The sequence below is a fragment of the Protopterus annectens genome, chromosome 10.part0 (genome assembly GCF_019279795.1).
Source record: "Protopterus annectens isolate FY-2018-M chromosome 10.part0, PAN1.0, whole genome shotgun sequence".
Lineage (NCBI taxonomy): Eukaryota > Metazoa > Chordata > Ceratodontiformes > Protopteridae > Protopterus > Protopterus annectens.
Window position 1 is genome coordinate 1,668,226,433 of NC_056744.1, and position 20,256 is coordinate 1,668,246,688.

The window sequence follows — 20,256 nt, forward strand, 5'->3', positions numbered from 1 at the left end:
ATGCGGGTCCATACGATTTCTGCTTAGGTCGTCTGCCAGAGTATTTTGCTTTCCTGGCAGGAATTGAGCTTGAAGATGTATTTGGTAAGTCAAGGCTGTGTTCCACAAGGCCATGGCTAGTCTGCAAAGGGGGTAGGAGTGGGTACCCCCCTGCTTGTTTATGTACCACATAACTGTGGTGTTGTCCGTCTTTATCAGTAGTTGTCCTGGATGAAAGAAGTCCTTGAAGGCTGTCAGAGCATTCTGAACAGCTAGCATTTCTTTCTGGTTGATATGCAGATGCATTTGGTTTGGGCTCCATTTGCCCTGAATGCATCTCCCTGCCAGGTGGGCCCCCCAAGCATAGTCTGATGCATCTGTAGTTAGGGTGTGGGTCATGGGGTAGAATGAATGACAGTCCCTTGTTTTGGTGACATGTCTCTACCCACCAAAGAAACTCCTGTTGCAGGCAGGGAATGAGAGGAATCATTGTTTCCAGGCTGTGACAATGTTGACTCCATAAACTTTTTAGATACCACTGTAGTTTCCTCATATGCAGTCTCGCATATGGAATTAGCAGAATGCAGGATGCCATGAAGCCCAAAGTCTGCAGAATTTGTCTTGCAGATAGCTGGGTTTTTGTTGCCACTAGTATGAAGTATGTTGTCAATTGAATTTGTTTGTCTGGCATGAGGTAAGCCATCTGGGCAGTTGTATTCAAGCTTGCACCCAGGAATGTTATCCTTTGAGAGGGTACCAGTTGTGATTTCATTTCGTATATGGTGTACCCTAGGTATGCTAGAAGCCTTTTTACAAATGCCAGATGTTGAAGAAGAGTGTCCTTGTCCTCTGCCTGAATGAGACAATTGTCCAGATAAGGATAAATTTGAATGTTTCTTTGTCTGCAAAATGCAATTACTGGTGCCAGGCACTTTGTAAAGACCCTGGGAGCAGTAGATAAGCCAAAGGGCAGTGCAGAGAATTGGTAATGCAAAAAGCCTGCTCTGAAGTGGAGGTATCTTCTGCAAGATTCCCTTATTGGGATATGCAGATATGCCTCTTTTAAGTCTAGAGTTACCAACCAGGCATTCTTGCCTAGCACAGGCAGTAGCAGTTGTAAAGTCAGCATTTTGAATTTTGGAATGTCCAGGAACGTATTTAGCAGAATTGGACGCCATGATTTGCCTCTTCTGGGTACCAGGAAATGTCTTGAATAAAACCCTTGTCCTTTTTCCCTTTCAGGTACTGATTGGATAGCTCCCATATCCATGAGGGACATGACTTGTTTCTGGGCCTCTGCCCACTGGTTTGGTGGCAGATCTGGCCATCCATTTGGAATTGGCAACGTGTGGATATGAAATCTGTACCCCTGGGATATTATGTTTAATTCCCACTTGTCCTGGGTAATTAAATGCCAATTTTGAGCATGAAGTGCTAGTTTTCCCCCCAAGGGGGCTGCCAAAAGATAAGTGCTTAGAGATGGCAGAGGAAAGTCATTGAGACTGTTTACTGTAGGGTTGTGCTTTGTTACCTCCTGATTTGGAGGTGGAGGCACCCCATTGCTTTGACCTGTAAAATATTTGTGATTGTTATCTGGCACCTTTGGAGCACCTGGGTTTGCCCTGAGTGGCTCTGTTGGATGCAGGAAAGGACCAATTCTTAGTTGGCCAGTGCCTACCGAACCTGGGTGGCTGCACTTGCAAAAAATCTTTTACAGTTTGCATAGATTTAGCTTTGTCTTCCATTTTCTTTAAAACCTCTTCTGCCTTATTACCAAACAGACTGTCATGCTGTAAAGGGGCATCAAACAATTTAGCTTTAACATGATCAGGCAGATTTTGCTCCTTGAGCCAGGCATGCCTGTTTATCACAGATCCAGTTACGGCAGCCCTGCAAGAGGCCTCCAAGGAATCAAAACCACACTGCAAAGTATGCTTTCCAACCTGTTCTGCTGAATGCAATAAATCCTGTAACTCTATTTCCACACAATCAGAAATCAACATCATTTTCTGTTTCAGTAAGACCATAACATGCTGTTGATATTTAAGCATATGAAACTGGCAGTTTAAAAGCCCCGATTGCCAAGGTTGTAGATGTATAAACCTTCTTTCCCCATCTATCCAGCACCCTGGAATCTCTATCAGAAGGGGTAGGATTTCAGGCTGTAGAAGCCTTAACACCCTTGGGACCCTGAGAAACAGTCTCAAGGTCAGCAGCAAGATTTTTGAAAAGAAATTTGTGGGAGTCAGGAACCCTGTAATACCTATCTGGCTTACTAGGAGCCGGAGGCAAGGAATCAGGAGACATGCTTGATTCCGAGAACACATCATCAACAATGTCAAATACAGGAGATATTGCCAAAGGCCTATGCTGAGGAAGAAAAAGAAAATCCCTAAGCCTCTTTTTTTTGATTCTGAGATGTCCTGACTCTCCCAGTGAAAATGATCCCTTAAAGTATGCAAAGTCTCTCCAGAAGAGTAATCCTCAGGAGGAGAAGCAAAGGGGATGGATTCCTCTGCATCAGAGTCCCCATAAGGTGGAATAGAAAATTCCAGATCAGAAGAGGAATCAGAAGAAATGGAAACCTGATCTGAAGATCCATAATCAGTGCCTTGCCTAGGCCTCTTAGCTGGGGGGGGGGTTGGGAACCCCTGATCAAGGTAATTAAATCCTCAGTCATTTTGATCATCTGTTTTTAGGCATAGGGGCCTGAGCACGTGGCTCATGCCTTGTTTTTTTAGACATAGAAGTTGGTTTTGGCCTTGTTTTTGATGATGGCGTCAGTTTAATATACAAATGTTGAGTCCTGAAAACACCCTCAGAAGCCAGGGCCTGCTCAGTCGCTCCGGACCCATCAAAGGAAGAGACATCCGTGGGTTCAACACTTGCAGAATCTCGTGACATATCGGACTCCGAATGGGTCTTGGTAGAGGCCTGCGACTCAAAAGTAGCGGGTATCAGGGGCTGCGAAAGTGCCTCACTGAGTACTGGCGAACCGGCGACTGGCTTAGGAAAAGCTTTGTTGTTGGTTTTGGACCTCGACGGTCTGTCTCTGTCTTTTTCCTTGTGTTTTTTGTGAACTCCGGGTAGTCGGATTGCTAACTGATGACATTTCAGGGTAGTTAAATCTTGAACCAAAATGTTTAGAAGCAAAAATATACCAACGCTTAATAGTGCATTGGTTAAATTTAGCACAAAACCGACAGCAAGGCATGTTGTGATCAGAGCCTAGGCAAGGAATACAGTACAAATGAAAATCCTTAGGAGGTATTTGCTTCCCACAAGTAATGCAATTACTAACTTTGACGGACATCGGTAAGGTGCAAGAAAAAGTTTCCCCAACAGGGTACTTAGCTTTAGTTTGAAGACTTCGGTTCTGAAACTCAAAAAAGAAAATTTCAGGAGATGGCTGACCGGCACTTGCGAACTGCTTCTGCTTCGGGCATCACACGGCAAGAAAGACGGATTAAAATGGTGTCGGCTGCATGTTTTATACCCCTGATGACCTGACGTCATGGAAGAGGAGACAGCAACCAACGCAGGACCCAAGACTTTGTTATTCAGGACGACTTAAGGGCAACCTGCCAGCAGATTACCCAAATGTAATAACTGCAACAGTGAAACATGAAGAACATCCACCATGGTCACTTACACTTCTTTATCACTACTTCAAGACATGGAACAATCTCCTGCTTCATCGCAAAATAAATATAAATTCCTTTATATATTTCTTAAGGAAACATCTTACCACACTGAGGCATTTTAACTGTAACTGCTTCCTACCATCCAAAGTGTAACACTCAAGTGTAGCTCATACTCTCTCTATTCATGGTAATCTTAACCTTATTCTAGGTGCATTTCAGCTTAGAACAGTCTATGGCACTATACCAAATCACTACTGATACAGTCTCTACATACCTCCATACACCACTGTCAGCACTGGGAAACATACCCTTTTCCAAGCAAGATTTCTCCAGCCTGCACATCTGACAACAAAGCTACTTGCTTTTTCTAACTGATGATTTACTATTGATTGAAAACTGTTATGTATTGTTGCATCACTAAGGAGTAACAAGAAAAACATTAAGTGTAGAACTGTGTCACTAATTTCCATCTATTTTTTGGAACTTTTTTTGTGTTGTAATAATAGAGGAGACCAGATGCCTTAATGGTTAAGGTCTTCGCCTCCCATGCACATGGTATAATGTTCGATCCTGACCTCGACCAATGCCTGTTTGGAGTTTAGATGTTCTCTGTGCCTCTGTGGGGTTTCTCCCATGTCTGAAAAACATGCTGAGTGTTTCCATCTCAAAATCATCAAAGAATGGAGAGGTGGGCACCAACCGTTTTGGGCATCTACTGTGGTACGCAGTATCCTCAAGATAGGAGAACACAGATCACAGACTGCATGCCATGGCTGGGCTAGCCACTCAATGGTGTAAAATATGGCTCTAGGTGTTTCGGTCATGTTGACTAATGTCGCCAAAAATGGGCATGGATAGTTACCGGTGATGTGGGTTGATAACCCGGCCTATTCTAATTCACGGAAGGGACCCTTGCTAACGGTGGGAGGGGTATATTTGCCCCTACTGGCCAGTGTGTACCTACCATAAAGCCCAGCAGCCTAGGGTCAATAAGCTACTGGCTGGCGGGTGTCTAGCTGCCCAGCCTGGTTTACATGGGATAGCTCTGTTGAGCAAAAGCTGGACGTAAAACTAACCAACCTGCCAAACATAAACTGATAATTGCTACACATAATAAGAAGTTATGTACTCACCATAACGTTCCATCTGAGTAGGTAGCTTCATTTGTCTGCAACCTGTGGGTCTTGGATCCGATGTCGGATCCGAGCCGGCAACCTGTTTCATAGCTAATGGATCTGAGCTCCTAGCTCCTCCCCTCACCCATAATCCCCTGCCAACCCTCCATGACCTCAGATCAAGTTTGCCCCTCAATATGTACCCAAAAAGGGTATTCCAACTTACATAGATCCGCTGAAGGCCAGGGGGAAGGAGGGGGGATGGTTGCAGACAAATGAAGCTACCTACTCAAATGGAACGTTATGGTGAGTACATAACTTCTTAATCTGAAGTAGGGACTTCATTTGTCAGCAACCTGTAGGACAGAGTCCCCAGCTACCTGAATCTTGGGTGGTCATCATGGAAGGATATTGCGGAGCACCACAGAGCCAAAGGATGCTCTCCCTCTAGAAATCACGTCCAGTTTGTAGTGGTTAATAAAGGTATGAGATGAGGCCCAAGTGGCTGCCGAACAGATATCATCCAATGGAACTCTAGATTTGAAGGCCGCAGAAGTAGAGATGGAACGAGTGGAATGTGCGCGAACTCCTTCAGGTGCAGGTCTCCCAGAAGCTTGGTACGCTAACAAGATACATTGTGAAATCCAGCATGATAGAGATATTTTTGATATTGCTTTCCCCAAATTAAATTTGGCAAAGGAAATGAACAGCTGGTCGGATTGTCTGTGACCAGCTGTTCTATGAGTATAAAAATGTAGCTGCCTATGAACATCTAATGAGTGCAGCTTGTACTCTCCTTTATTCTGATATTTAGGGAAGAAAACCGGTAAATTTATGGATTGATTTATATTGGTTTCTGATGCTATTTTGGGAAGGAAGGAGGGATTGATCCTGAGGTACACTCTGTCCGGATGAAAGATCAAATAAGGAGGCTTCACAGAAAGAGCTTGAAGCTCCGAAACTCTTTTCGCAGAAGTAATGGCTACAAGGAATGCTGTTTTCCAGGACAAGTATTTGAGATCTACTGAAGCAGCAGGTTCAAAAGGTGGAGCAGTCAAGGCTTGAAGAACTAGTGAAAGATCCCAAGGTGGTACGGCTTCTTTTATAGGGGGGCTAAGCAAAAAGGTGCCCTTGAGAAAGGTTTTACACAATTTGGCCGACATCAAGGGCCCTGTGTCATGTCCCACATGATAATGGGAGATGGCAGCCAATTGCACTTTGACAGTTGAGCAACTAGCACCTTCCTGAAAAAGTTTGGTTAGGAAGTCTAATATGGATGGAAGAGGAGCTGTGAAGGGATCTAGATTACGATGCTCCGCCCAGACGGAGAAACGTTTCCATTTACTGTGGTACACTTTCCTAGTGGAGGGCTTATGCGCTGCCACAAGGATGGCTTTGAATGGTGAAGAGATACCGGGAGTCCTAACTAGGAGTGGCACTGGAGCAACCAAGCCGTCAGCTTCAGATTGTCCAGATTTGGGATCGGTAAGTCCGACGGATGGGAGATTAGATCCGGACTGGGATCCAGAATCCAAGGGGGATTCACTAGGTGAGACCACAGGTAAGGGAACCTAATTTGCCGAGGCCAGAATGGGGCAATGAGGATCATCCTGCTCCCTAACCGCGAGGCTTTCTGTAAGAGTTGCAGCATCAGGGGTAGAGGAGGATAGGCATAAAGTAGACCGGGTAGCCAAGCATGCACCAGAGCGTCTCTTGGGGTTTCCCCTGGAGGGGGAATCAGAGTGAAGAAATTGCCGCATTTGGTGTTTGAGGGAGAGGCAAAAAGATCGCAGCAGGGTTGCCCCCATATCGCGAATATCTGCTTCGCTACTAGTGGGTTGAGAGACCACTCGTACGGGGTAAGAAGGGTGCGGCTGAGTTTGTCCGCTAGGATGTTGGCCCACCCCGGAATATGCGTTGCAATCAGAAAGCAGTTGGTGGAAATCGCCCATTCCCACACTCTCATGGCTTCGTGGCATAGAGGGTAAGACCTGGTTCCCCCCTGTTTGTTGATGTACCAGACAACCGACATGTTGTCCGACTGAATTGCAATCGTTCCTACGGGGAGGAGATTCTGAAGTGCTTGCAACGCGTACAGCACCGCTCTCATCTCCAGAATGTTGATATGCAGGGAGGTCTCTGTATCGTTCCACGTGCCTTGGACGGTCCTGCCTGAATAATGCCACCCCACCCGAGGCGGGAGGCGTCCATGGTCACTGTGGCAAGAGGGGGAGAGGTGCAGAAGGGTCGGCCCATGTGGAGGTCTGGAGCATGGAGCCACCATAATAGAGCCCTCCTGCAAGCCTTGCTGATAGCAATGGGGTGATGGAGAGGAAAAGACAGAAAGGACCATTGTACTAGAAGGGTCCACTGGAGTACCCGCATGTTCAGACGGGCGCATGGAAGGAGTGTTATCGCTGCCGCCATGGAGCCCAGTGCCCTCAGGACCAATTCCGCCGGTGGGATCTCTGTTTGGAGGATAGCCCGCACATGAAGTTGCAAATTCCGTAGTCGTTCCGACGTCAGAAAGGCTCGTAAATCTCTGATGTCTATTCTGGCTCCTATGAATTCTATGACTTGTGTCGGGGCCAGAAGGGATTTGTCGGCATTGATGGTGATGCCTAACTGTGGGGCTAGGCGGAGAAAGAAATCTCTGGCTGAGCAAAGTAGATGCCTTGTTGGGGTGGTCAGGAGCCAGTCGTCCAGGTACGGAAAGACCTGTATTCCCTGGAGTCTCAGGTGGGCCACAATCACTGCTAATACCTTGGTGAACACCCTGGGGGCTGTGGTGAGGCCAAAGGGAAAGACCCTGAACTGGTAGTGACTGGCTCCCAGCCGGAAGCAGAGGAACCTCCTGGATCATCTGTCCATTAGAATGTGGTAGTACGCATCCTTGAGGTCTATAGAGCACATCCAATCGTTCTCCCTTAGAAGGGGGAGAATAGATTGAAGAGTGACCATTCGGAATTTTTCCTTGGTTACCAACAGGTTCAAACAGGACAGGTCTAGAATCGGTCTCAAGTCCCCCATCTTTTTTGGCACCAAAAAGAACCTGGAGTAGAACCCTAATCCGAGCTGGTCTTGGGGGACGGGCTGGATGGCTCTTTTTCTTAGCAGCTGCTGAATTTCTGTGGCTGCAGCCTCCCTCTGATCGGGTGGTACATCGGGGAGATTCTTGAATTTGGGGACATGAAGTAATGGGATTTTGTACCCTCTGGATATAATTCGAAGCACCCAGCGGTCTGTCGTGATGGACTCCCATGCCGCTAGGTGCTCCGAGAAGCGCCCCCGACTGCCTCCAGAGTGGAGCAGTCGGGCAACCCTTCAGGGCTGCTGCGTGGGCCGGTCAGAGAAAGGTTCTCTGGACCCAAAGTTTCTCGGAGCCCCTCTGCCCCTGGGGCGGCATCCTCCCTGTCCTCCTCTGCCATGGAAGGACTGGTTGTCCGGACAGGGTTGGGAATGTTGCAATTTCTGGAACCACATCTTCTTCTGACCCTTTTGGTTCTTTGAAAAGGACCGCTGGGGAGCAGAGAAGCGGACTCCGACGGCAGACAACGTCTTCCCGTCCTTCTCGCTCTGGACAAGTGTCTCGCGAACCGTTTTGCCAAACAGGGCAGAACCATCGAAAGGGGCATTCGCAAAGGACACTTTAAAGGGCTCCGCAAAGTCACAATGACTGAGTCAGGCCTGATGTCTCATGACTAGGCCCGCTCCGCTAGCTCTAGCGGCTCCCTCGGTGGCGTGGGACAATAGCCACATAGACGTATTTGAAACGGATCTCAGAGTGGCCATTCGGGTGGAGTACAATTGTTTGTCCACCGCCGACATGGACTCAGGGGGGAAGGCAGCGTATTCTTTGATAAGATCCCGCTGCATCCTGATGACATGTGCCATATAGTTCAGAGACCTTACCTTACCGAGAAGGTCGCTGAACTAAAAACTCGCTTCCCTAAGTGGTCCATTGAGCGGGACTCCTTGCTCGGTGGATGGACAGAGGGGCTCTCCTGAGCTAGTTCCCTCTTTGTGGCTGCCGCCGTCAACATGGCATCTACGGGGGGACCCTTGCTCCAATGTGACCGGTCTGTGGGGGGGGCTTAGTATCCTGTCCGGGCGTTTGGGTATTGGCTCCACAGTGTCCAGGTCCTTCCACGCCCCGGTGGTAATAAGGTCCACCAAGGGGTCGGCCGGAGACACCCAAGAGGTAGACGGGCCTGCTTCGAATGCCTCCAGAAACACGGACTCATCGGAGGAAGACTTGGGGGCAGACCACCCACCTCTGATCCTCAGCATCTCCATGATGTCTCCAAAGGAGACATCCTCAGGGGGTGATCTTGGGAAGCCTTCCCCTTCATCCAAGTCCGTGTCCTCAGTTAAGGACTCAGGGGAGTCCACGTGCCTCCTCTTGCACTTATGCTTGCGGGGCACTTCCTCGGGGGGGCTGTCCGAGGAGGTCTCGCCAGCAACATCCTGTTCCAATGGAACTACCTGGGACATTGAAGCAGGCTGTCCCTTAAGCCGGGTGATGGAAGCCTGGCCCAGCAGAGAAGGAGTGCAGGGTAGAGCCGAGACAAGAGCCGGGGGTCCGGATGCTCTCGACAGAGCCCTCTCCACTACATCGAAGGCTGAGGGGGAACCGCTCTCCCTGGGCTCCGAGAGCAGTCTCCCACTCGGATCCGATGAAGGGATCGGAACTGGCGCCGAGACCATCGGATCCGAAGGACCAGTGCGCTCCAACCTGGACGGAGCCGAAGGCACACTGAATCCCTCGGATCGGAAGCTCGGGCAACGGCTCCGAGAGGTCGGATCCGACAGACTCAAGGGCAGGGTTGGATCCGAAGTACCAAGTACTGTCGGCGCCGACCCACCCCCGGCTCCGACACTGCTCGGCTCCGAACACTCCGAACCCGGGTAGTGGGTAGGAGAAGGAGCAATTGGAGCGAAAAAGGGTGTCGAGCTCCCCACCCAAAGGAGGGGAGGCAAGAGCACTCCCATCTGCAGCTGGGCCTGGATGAATCTTCGCATCATCCAGTCCAAGTCTGCATCAGACATGCTGAATGTTGATCTCGAAGAGGCCACCGAGGCAGGCCTGGAATGCCGCCTCGATGACCTCGATGGAGATCGGGCCTCCTCCTCCTCGGGCCCTGGGGAGAAGCAAGGAGATCGGAGCCGAGGAGGAGGAGACCTAGAAGCAGTGGAGGGAGAAGCCCGCTTAGCTGGCAGGGCTGAAGTGGAGGCCTTGGCCCGCCGCTTGTGGTGCTTCTCCCTCCGTTTCTCCCTCCTAGCCTCCCTATCCTCCGGAGCTTTAGCGGGAGTTTGAGTCCCGGCCGAAGGAAGGGGGGCAGGAGTGGCAATAACCACAGCCTGTGGTAGTGCCACGGGAGCAGCGGAGGCCGGAGCCGAGTCCGGGGGCAAAAGTCCCGCCAAGACCAGCTTCGACCTCCGCTCTTTCAGTGCCCTGGGGTTGAATGCTGCACAAATGGTACAGCCTGAGGTGAGGTGTTCAACCCCAAGTCACCGAACGCACCGAGTGTGGCCATCAGCTGGGGAGAGCTTATGGCCGCACTCGGTACATTTAGAAAAAATGGCTTTTGGGGCCTCAGCCATATTTTAAAGAAAAAAAAAGGAGTGCTACACAAACACACAGGCCCCAAAAACACAACACACACACACTCACTAACGACCAGCGAGGGGAGGGAAAAACTATGTAAAAAAATTTAATATTACAGGGAACCTAACTCTTACACACTTTTTTAAATTAAGGTAGAGAAATGTGACAGAAAAACAGACTTAACTGACGATTATTTTGCTAGAGCTCAAGAATCCGGCCATCCACAAGTGCGGCAAACTAGATCTGAGGTCATGGAGGGTTGGCAGGGGATTATAGGTGAGGGGAGGAGCTAGGAGCTCGGATCCATTAGCTATGAAACAAGTTGCCGGCTCGGATCCGATATCGGATCCAAGACCCACAGGTTGCTGACAAATGAAGTCCCTACTTCAGATTGTAGGTTCACTGACAGGATGCAGCTTGGAAGTGGATGCTATGATGATACAGAGGAGGCCGGACAACCTATGTATCCAACAGATGAGATGGTAGGGAAGTGCAGCAAAACCACTTGGCTTGGAATCCAACCTCTACTACTCAGATGGGGGACAGGCTAGAAATGGTGCAAGAACTGTGGTGAGAGAGAGACTTCAGAAGGCAGTGAGGGATATCATCAGAATTAATGACAGACTCATGGCAATCAGACTCCAGTGTAATGATAGGGCGGTATTCATAACTTCAGCCTACGCCCCACAGCAGGGTTGTAAAATTAGGAAAAGAATGCATTCAGACAAAAGCTGCAGGACCTACTAGATAAAGCAGGACAACTTGAATTGGTGTTGATAATGGGTGACTTGAATGCACATATCAGGACAGGCAGAACAGGATATGAGGACTGCCTGGGTCCTCATGGGTGGGGCAACAGGAATAAAGAAGGAGAAGTCATTCTAGACTTCTGTCTGGCAAATGGCTTGATAGTAGCCAACACATGGTTCAGAAAAAGAGACAGTCACAAGATCACATAAACCAGCAGCCAACATGCAACTCAGGTAGACTTCCTCTGAAACAGTCGGCCCACAGCATAAACCACTAGTTGCGACAATCAGCTGCAGGCAGTGGTCAGAGAAGGCTCTAAAGTCAACAGAGACCAGGCTAAAGACTTGGAAGTTGACTGGAGAGACATTACAACAGTTCAAGGAATTACTCAGGGCTCTAGCACCCCAAGAAGAGGAGGAGATAGGTGGAGATGAACCAGAACAGCAGTGCCTAAAACAGCATACAGAAAAGATATGTGGCCAAGCCAGGTATGGAAATAGGTACACAAGGAAAGCTGGTGGTGGAAAGCAGAAGTCCAGGAAGTCATCAAAAGAAAGGAGGAGTGTAGGAAGAAGTGGCAGACAGAAAAGACTGACCAGGCTAGGAAGGACTATTGGTTGGCTAACAAAGAAGCTAAGAAAGAAGTTGCAATAGCAAAGAATAGGGCATTGGAAGCACTCTACCAACCTCAGGAAAGTGACTCAGTAAGGGGCACAAAGAAGCTATATCAGGCTGCAAGGCAAAGACAGAAAGATAAAGAAGATAGTCAGCCACCCTTCATAAGGCATGCCAGCAACAACCTGCTCACCAGTCCACAGGACATCAAAGGCAGATGGAAGGAGTATTTCTAGCAGCTTCTGAATGAAGAAAACGCCACAGAAGCTGTACTGCCCCAGAAACAGCCTATGATGAGAGAAGAAGAGGAGCCCACCCTAGAAGAAGTAAGAACATCACTAAGAAAGATGAAGTTAGGGAAAGCAGCAGGCTCAGATGAGGTCACAGCAGATACGATAAAGATGCTGGGTGAGATAGGGAAGAAATGGCTCCTGAGGGTACTAATAGCAGTATGGAGAGAACGGCATATCCCAGATGACTGGAGAATAAACATACTTGTGCCAGTGTACAAAAACAAAGGGGGCATCCACAACTGTGGGTAATACAGAGGCATCAGACTCCTATCACACTGCATGAAAGTTCTGGAGATGGTGATTTATAAACGGATACACAGCGAAGTAGAATGTAAGATGGGAGATGAGCAGTCCAGATTCAGATCAGGATGCAGCATGCTTTATCTGATGTTTGCATTGAGACAGATAAGATAGTTGAGAAGAAGCTAGAGATGAGGAGAGAGTCCGACTGGGCATTCCTAAACTTGGAGAAAGCATATAACAAGGTCCCCAAAAAAAAGCTCATCTGGGCAGTACTGTGGTGGTTTGAAGTCTCAGAAAAATTGGTAGAATTAGTGCAGGCTATATACAAGGACCCAATGACTCAGGTGTGAACAGTGTTCGGCCTCAGAGAGGGGTTCCCAGTGGGACTGGGTGTACACTAGGGTTCAGCTGTGAGCCCACTGCTGTTCATACTGATGACGGACTACATTAGCAACCAGGTTGAAAGGACAGATCAACAAAGCTGCTGTATGCAGATGATATGGCAGTACAGACAGGCTCTGAGCTTGAACTTCAGCAAATGATAGGAGAATGGAATGCAAATCTGAAGGCAAATGGGATGAAACTAAGCATAGATAAGATGGTGGTAATGGCAGCAAATTGGGAAAATCAGAAGCAGATGAGAACAGAGACAGAAGGGAAGATAGTAGAACAGATAAACAGCTTCAAGTATCTGGGAGGGCTGGTTGAAGAGAAGGGTAGTCTGAATGAAGAGGTCAAAGCTAGTATCAGAGGGGCTGCAGCCAACTGGCATAGAGTATCAGGTGTAGTCTATGACAGAAGAATGCCAAAAAAGCTGAAAAGTAACATGTACAAGACAGTGGTGTGACCAGTACTACTGTACGGTACAGAAACTTGGGCAGTAAAGGCAGAACAGTTGAAGAAGTAAGAGTTGATGGAAATGAAGTGCCTGAGAAAGGTGGTAGGATGCACATTGTGGGACAGACCAAAAAAAAGAGGACATAAGAGCAGAAGCCAATGTAGCTTCAATAGCAGAAAAGATCACAGAGAACAGATTACAGTGGTTTGGGCACATGCGTAGAAAAGCAGAAGACAATTTGGTGCGGAAGATTTGGGACAGACAGGAAGAAGGTAAGAGGAAGGGAGGACGTCCAGCAAAGAGGTGGATGATTGTGTGAAAGAAGATCTGTGACAGGCATGAGTGTTGAAGAAGGCAGGAGTGTGGTATTGAATTGAGAGAGTTGGCAACAGTTAACATGATACCCCATATCCCCATGTAGAAAAATGGGGAAAAGGGGGCTGATGTTGATGATGTTATATTAACATAGTGGAGCTTATTTCTTTAAACCTCCATTCACAATGGGCTCTGACTGGCCAACAAAATCAAGAAATAATTAAAAAAATCAATAATGCTTTTTTATCCCAGCTGTCACATTATTCCACTTTGTAAAACAAATAAATACAAGCAGAAAGAAAAAATATGCTTACTGTTAGCAAACCAACAGGTTCCGGTTGTATGATCTCCCAGTTACTGTGACTAATGCTGTTAATGGCCATAGCATAATTTTCAACAGATTTAACATTTTCTTCCATTATTTTCAGACTGTCCTCTTCTTTAATCTTGTCCTCCATGTTGCCATCAGAGTCTGTCACAAGGTAGGTAACGATCTCTTGTTTAATGCACTCCAGATTTCCTTCCATCCATTTTAGAGTATTTGCTTCATCATTCTTCAGCTGCTGGATGAGTTGTTGTTCCTTGTCTAGGAGAAACTGGTGCAATTCTGCAAATTGCTGTTTAATGTATTTCTCCAAATTAAAAACATCTTCCTAGGAAACATAAGAATAAAGCAAAATAAGTAAAACAAATAGCTCTGCACTGCAGCTTAACTTGTACTTATGCATTTCCCTTAAATAAATAAAATGAACAAATGGCAGCCCATCCATTACATGGTAAAGGCATCCATCTGCAACACTGGTGATCTGGGGATGGACTATACTCATAACTCTCAACTTTCTTGTACAAGAAGTCTGGATAAAGCCAGAAATAACGAGGGGTCAAAGACCCAAAATCAGAGTAAGATTTTAAATATTGCTCTTACAAAACAAACATTTGACTTAGCATGCACTTTCTGAAGTATTTGAAATCTGAACTTCAAATGTCTGTCCTCAATAATTTGTCAGAAAACCGTACATTTGATGGGGAACAGGCCAAAAATATGAGGAAAAAATTTGGACCGGCTGAGAAATTCTGAATAGTTGAGAGGTATGGTAAGCTTAGAGTGAAGGGCAACCATCTAAAATGTTCTCCTTTCTAGAGGAGAGGTACTGGGAGGGGTACATAGCTACAAAGATGACATCCCCAAACATATAACAAGACTCACTGCAGACTGATGGATGCATATTTAGGTATGTGAAGTCTGAAAGGGAGGAACATACTGTCAAAAAAAGAAGACAGGTGCTTAATGGACTACCATTTAAGGTTCTCATCTAAAACAGTTTTAAAGCCAGTAAAGTCTACTATGAAAACAAAAGCACCACGATGAATGCAGCAATAGGAGGCAAATTCGATGCAAGTTAAAAGTACAAATGAAACAAATAGCGTGATGAAATTTATTTCTCCGCTTTCGTCAAAAGTCTTCATCAGAATGAATAAAAACATCAAAATGCAACATTAAATACACCCACAAGTAATTGATTAATTGAACTAATTAACATATTCCATTAAAATCAACTGTAAGTTTTTTAAGTAAAAAAAGAGGTAACAATACCATTACCTTTGTGAACATGTAACTTTCGTTTTTTTAAAAAGCATTTTATATTAATGGCTTCATTTAAGCCAGGGAAACTGTCAGACTTTAATTTAATTTGCCACATAGTTTCCCTCTGTTGTAGGTAATTTTTAAAATCACCCCCCCTCATGTCAGTTTTGCAAACTTCCAAAACTGAAAACAAAAGACATCTTTCTTTTTAATGCTATACATATGCTCTCTAATACGAGTCCTTAAACATCTGGTTGTCATCCCAACATAAAAAGCTGGGCAGGTGTTACACAAACTGATATAAACAACTCCCTTAGTGCTACAGTTAACAAAATCAGGTACTGTTAAAGTTCTATCTTAGGTTTCTACTGTGATGTAAGGTCCTTCAGAAATGAACCTACACATATTGCATTGATAACAACAATGCATACCTTTCTTGTTACTTATAGTACTACTACTGAAACTCGAATTAAATTCCAAAATTCTCTTTAAACTCAAACTATTTCCTGACACAACGAAGGGTTGGTTACCTAAAACATCAGAAAGGTCTAAATTTCCTTTAATGACCCTCCAGTTCTTTCTAACTAAATTTTGTATATTGTGACAGTCAGCACTCATCTCAAAAGAACAAATTAAGTTGGTATTAATGTCACCCTCCTTATTGTTCTTTGTTGTCTCAATGTTACCATCCTGCATAAAACAACCTGGAAAATCAAGTAATGCTGGATATTGCTCACTCCATTTATTAAAAATATCCGTACTAGTCTCATAGTTGTTGGTCATACCCCCTGTCTAGAAACAATGAGATAATAAAGTTAAACTCTTGTTTTAAATCAGAATCATTCGAGGTCATGCGACAAGCTCTAATAAATTGACCCCTAGGAATGTTTCTAATGACATGTCTGGGGTGATTACTTGAAAAATGCAAATACCCATTACTAAAGGTTTCCTTGCGAAAAATACTGCTGTGGAACCTACTTTCAATTTTGTCCCATCGTAAACAAATGTCAAGAAAATAAACTTTTAAACCCGCCACTCCTTTAACAAACTTTAAATAACTAGAGAATAAGTTGGCTTCTGAAATGAAGGCATCCACTGTATCTAAATTCAATGACAAAAAACAAATTGTCAATGAACCTGCAATAAAAAGAGACATGGTATTTCTCGGTAAGAAATGGAATAAATTCACGCTCCCACCAAGCCATAACGATGTTGGCATAAGCAGGTTTGTTTGTAATAAGTCTTGCCAAATAAGAAAAAATTATTGTGTAAAACAAGCTCCAAAAAACTACAGATGGTAGCAATGGCATTATTGGTCAAGCCCATCTTGTTGTTGTTCAAATAACTTCTAACAGCTTCAACTCCCTCGTAATGGGGGATACAGGTGTATAATGAAATGACTTCCATTGTAAAAACAATGTGCCTCTGAGGATCAAATGTACCTGTCTGGACATAAGAACTAAATTTGCTCAAAAAATGCCAGGAATCTCTAACAAAAGAGTCCTCATTGTTCAAAATCGGTCCCAGGACTGCATCAATAATCAAAGAAACCCCCTCAGTGACAGAGTGGGGAGATGAAACAATAGGCCTGAATGGAGGATTTTCTAAACTTTTGTGAGTTTTTGGAATACCGAAAATAACCCCAATTCTGGGATCCTCCACTACACAAAAGTCATATACCTCAAAACTTATGTCACCTGACATTAAGGCGTCATAAAGATGTGAATGAATCAACCGCTGACACCGATGAATGTCAAGAAGTGAAATTACTTCATATTCATCAGGGTTGTTTAAAATATCTAACATTTTTGTTATGTATGTCTCTTGCTTCATAACAACTATATTGCCTCCTTTGTCACTCTTCATGTATCTAAACTTACTGTTTAAGGACTGTAGATGATCTAATGCTTTCTTTTCATTGATGTTTAAATTGTTAAAAGTTTTTTGTTTATTTTGTAACAAGTGGGTCACATCCTGAATACATAATTCTTCAAACACCCTGATAGTGTGCTGTAGTTTGGGAGTGTAATAGGAGGGTTTAATTAATGTTTTGTTGGTTTCAGAGATGTCATGCATTAAATATAACAAGTTCAACTTTCTTGTGTATTTTTTGATGTCTACAATAGTTTTACTATAATTTGCTCTACTTGTGGGAACAAAATTTAAACCATAATGTAACACTTTAAACTCGAGGTCAGAAAAAACATGATCAGTCAAATTGATAATACTGAAATTGTCAGAGTCTCTTATTAAGTCTCATCGCCAGAGGAATTGGATTGATGGAATGATTCTTCTTGTTGAAAAAAGAAGAATTAATGTTAGAACTAGAACTAGTTTTAGTTCTGACAATATTCTCGTTGTCACAACGAGCAGGACTGTCGGTCTTCTTATTGCCAATGTCAACGTCAGAGTGGTCACCCTCGGGTGAAGAAACCTCAACAACATGCAAGTTCTCGGTAGTGGTTGGTTGTACTGAATTTAAAATAGTTTCATCAGAATTTGTTTGTTTAGATGTTGAAAATCATTATAGGCAGTTTTACGTTGATAAGAAGAAATGTCTCTTGATAGTTTTGACTGCTTCCTGTTGATAATATCAACAGAATGCTGCTCAACCTCGTCAGCTAGATGCTGAAAAAAATTACTAAGAGAAGTGATTTCACTTTTCAAGAGACTCATTTTAGCCACATTATTGTCAATTAATAACTTCAAAAACTTCAAACCAGCTTCATTAAAAAAATTAACTAAACTCTCAAACATGGGCTGTGAAGAATCTAAGCCCCTTAGGCACAATATTTAATTCAATACAAAAATAACAATTCTCTAGATCTAGTCAGTAACCTCAGTAGATGATCACGTTTCCTGTTAAATTCTTCGCTGTTTAACCCTTGTTGAGGATTTTTAAAGTTACCAAAATGTTCCACAGCCTTGTAACTTGATGTACCACACTGGGAAGTCGAAGGAAGTTTATTAACAGTAGAACCTTTACTGAGAGTAGGAAAGTTATTTAAATCAATAACTGTGTCCATTTCCTGGAAAGATTCAACAGGACTGGAAACATTTACTGCACGTTCACTGTCAGCAGCTTTAGCCACTAAGAATTTCAAAGAATTCTGGATATCAATAAGGGTTGCCACAAGCAGATTATTCCCATTGGAGACTTCAGAGCTAGGTGTCGGATGAATGGTCATATTGAGTAACGAGTCCTCCGCTGCCTCAGCCATGGAACAGGCACTAAAAACACAAGTAATTTGACCAAAATGCCAAAAAACAAACCAAGAAAACAAAAGCACCACGATGAATGCAGCAATAGGAGGCAAATTCGATGCAAGTTGAAAGTACAAATGAAACAAATAGCGTGATGAAAGTCTACTATGAATCAACCATCTCTTAGCACACTTACCACAAGCAGCAGCCCTTCATCGTAGGAAAGCAAGATGCCAGATACAAAACATCAAGTGAGACTACTCCCACTAGCAAAGCCAGTGACTCTGGTAGAAGAGAGGCCAGTAAAAGCTGCAGTGTTTGGGATATGACCCCAAACAAGGTGGAATTGAAAACCTAGCTCTATCTGCAAGACTTCAGGCTCTTGTAGTACATACTAAGTTCGGAAAGGACTACATGAGGCTGGTAAATCCAAAGCTCACCTTTACAATGTGAAAAATCTGCACAAACATTACTGAAATAACTGTGCTACCATTCACTCAATATCCTGCAAGGGTTACTACTCCTAAAATGTCTACAAATTCTGTACTGAGCCAATAAGTCATCAGTGTTTGAAGTCTTGAAGCTGTCATGTGACAGAGAATGACACTTAAAATATGTGGCATTGGAGAAGGCATTTGGGAAGCAGAATGTATCTTTTAAGACTAGACTGCTAAGAGAAATCTATTGGAGATACAGATGGACTCATATCTGTCTATACAGTTAAGAAAAAGATAGTAATGTACAATAATTTAAATGCATCTATAATGATGAAGGCTGCACCTGTCATACAAGATGGTGCAGGTGAGTCCAGGTGAATAATACAAGTATAATACAGAGTAACAAGTGAAGGTAGGTCCATGTGGATGGATAATAGCTCTAGGAAAAGAGAATGTTACATACAAATATGGGACACTGAATAACAGGTCTGTGACAACACACGTCTGTGACAATACATCATCCATTTGGATTGAAAAACACAGCTGATACAAAATGTTTCTTGGGTTTCTAAGACTGAGGAGGAAATGGATGATACAGAACTCCTTGTACAGGTGTATGCTTCAGGTGCTTCTGTATGTATGTATGTATGTATGTATGTGAATATTGAAAATGGCGGAACTATAGTTGTGTAATTTACACTTAACTACAACTGTATATATTCAAATTCTTCATTACTGCAGTAGTCTATGGGATGTATCCTGCCAAGGGTCTGTTTAATCACCTGCTGTGGAAGGAGGTAAACAAATCTACCTGGTGCATTCCCCACACCTGGGAAACTCCTGGAAGGCCTATGCATTGAGTTTCCACTCATGAGGATCTGCCCAGGATCTGCTTAGCTTGTTTACCACTATGGTCTGCTCTTTTAGTATGCCAATAGCTAACTCCCAAGGTATCACTGCCAGCCAGCGCAGGGGTATGGCCTGGTGTCCTCCTAGTTTATGTACCACATTATGGTGGAGAGAAAACAAATTAAGAAAAAAATGTCCCAAAATGTACTCAAGCACAAAACATAGTATACATTTCTATTCCTGAAATACACTTTAAGTGCTTAAATATAGTGCCTTCAGGCAAAATGACGAAGGCAAGTAGTCATGAAGTGTACATAAGCACCAAAATACCCAAGTACATAAAAACAATTTCTAAGCTTAAAATCCTTGCACTTTAGTTAAAATGCAGTACATTTGTCTCACAAAACAGTCCCAGTATTCAATAAGAAGCCCTGTTCTAAAAAAAAAAAATGCAGTTCCTCACAAGAAACTTATTAATAAAATTGCCAGAATTTTTCAGAAAATAGAAGATACATCAAAATATTTTCTGTGTGGAAAGTTTCTGCTATGGAGACTTGTCTGTCAGAAATTAAGCCTGCAGTCAATTGCTGTGTACTGTGAAGCCTCTCAGAGTTTGCTCCTTGAGGCAGTAGGAAAGTTCTGAAGATGTTTAGCCACTCTAGCTGTTTATATAGTAACTTTCTAAAATAGGATCACTTTAGCGGTTACTATAGAGGCAGAGAGAGTGACAGTGTATGGCAGGATCCAAACCATAGGCTACTGTAGCAGTCAGAATGAAAAT

General features: G+C 44.3%; 1 protein-coding gene across 1 annotated transcript in view; it reads right to left on the bottom strand.

Annotated features, from left to right (window-relative positions):
- Positions 1-20,256, bottom strand: part of LOC122814408 (zinc finger protein 729-like) — a 544,251-nt gene that overhangs the window by 469,924 nt on the left and 54,071 nt on the right. Inside the window, 1 exon segment of the mRNA XM_044086990.1 lies at positions 13,715-14,053. Within this exon segment, the coding sequence (XP_043942925.1) occupies positions 13,715-14,053 (339 nt within the window).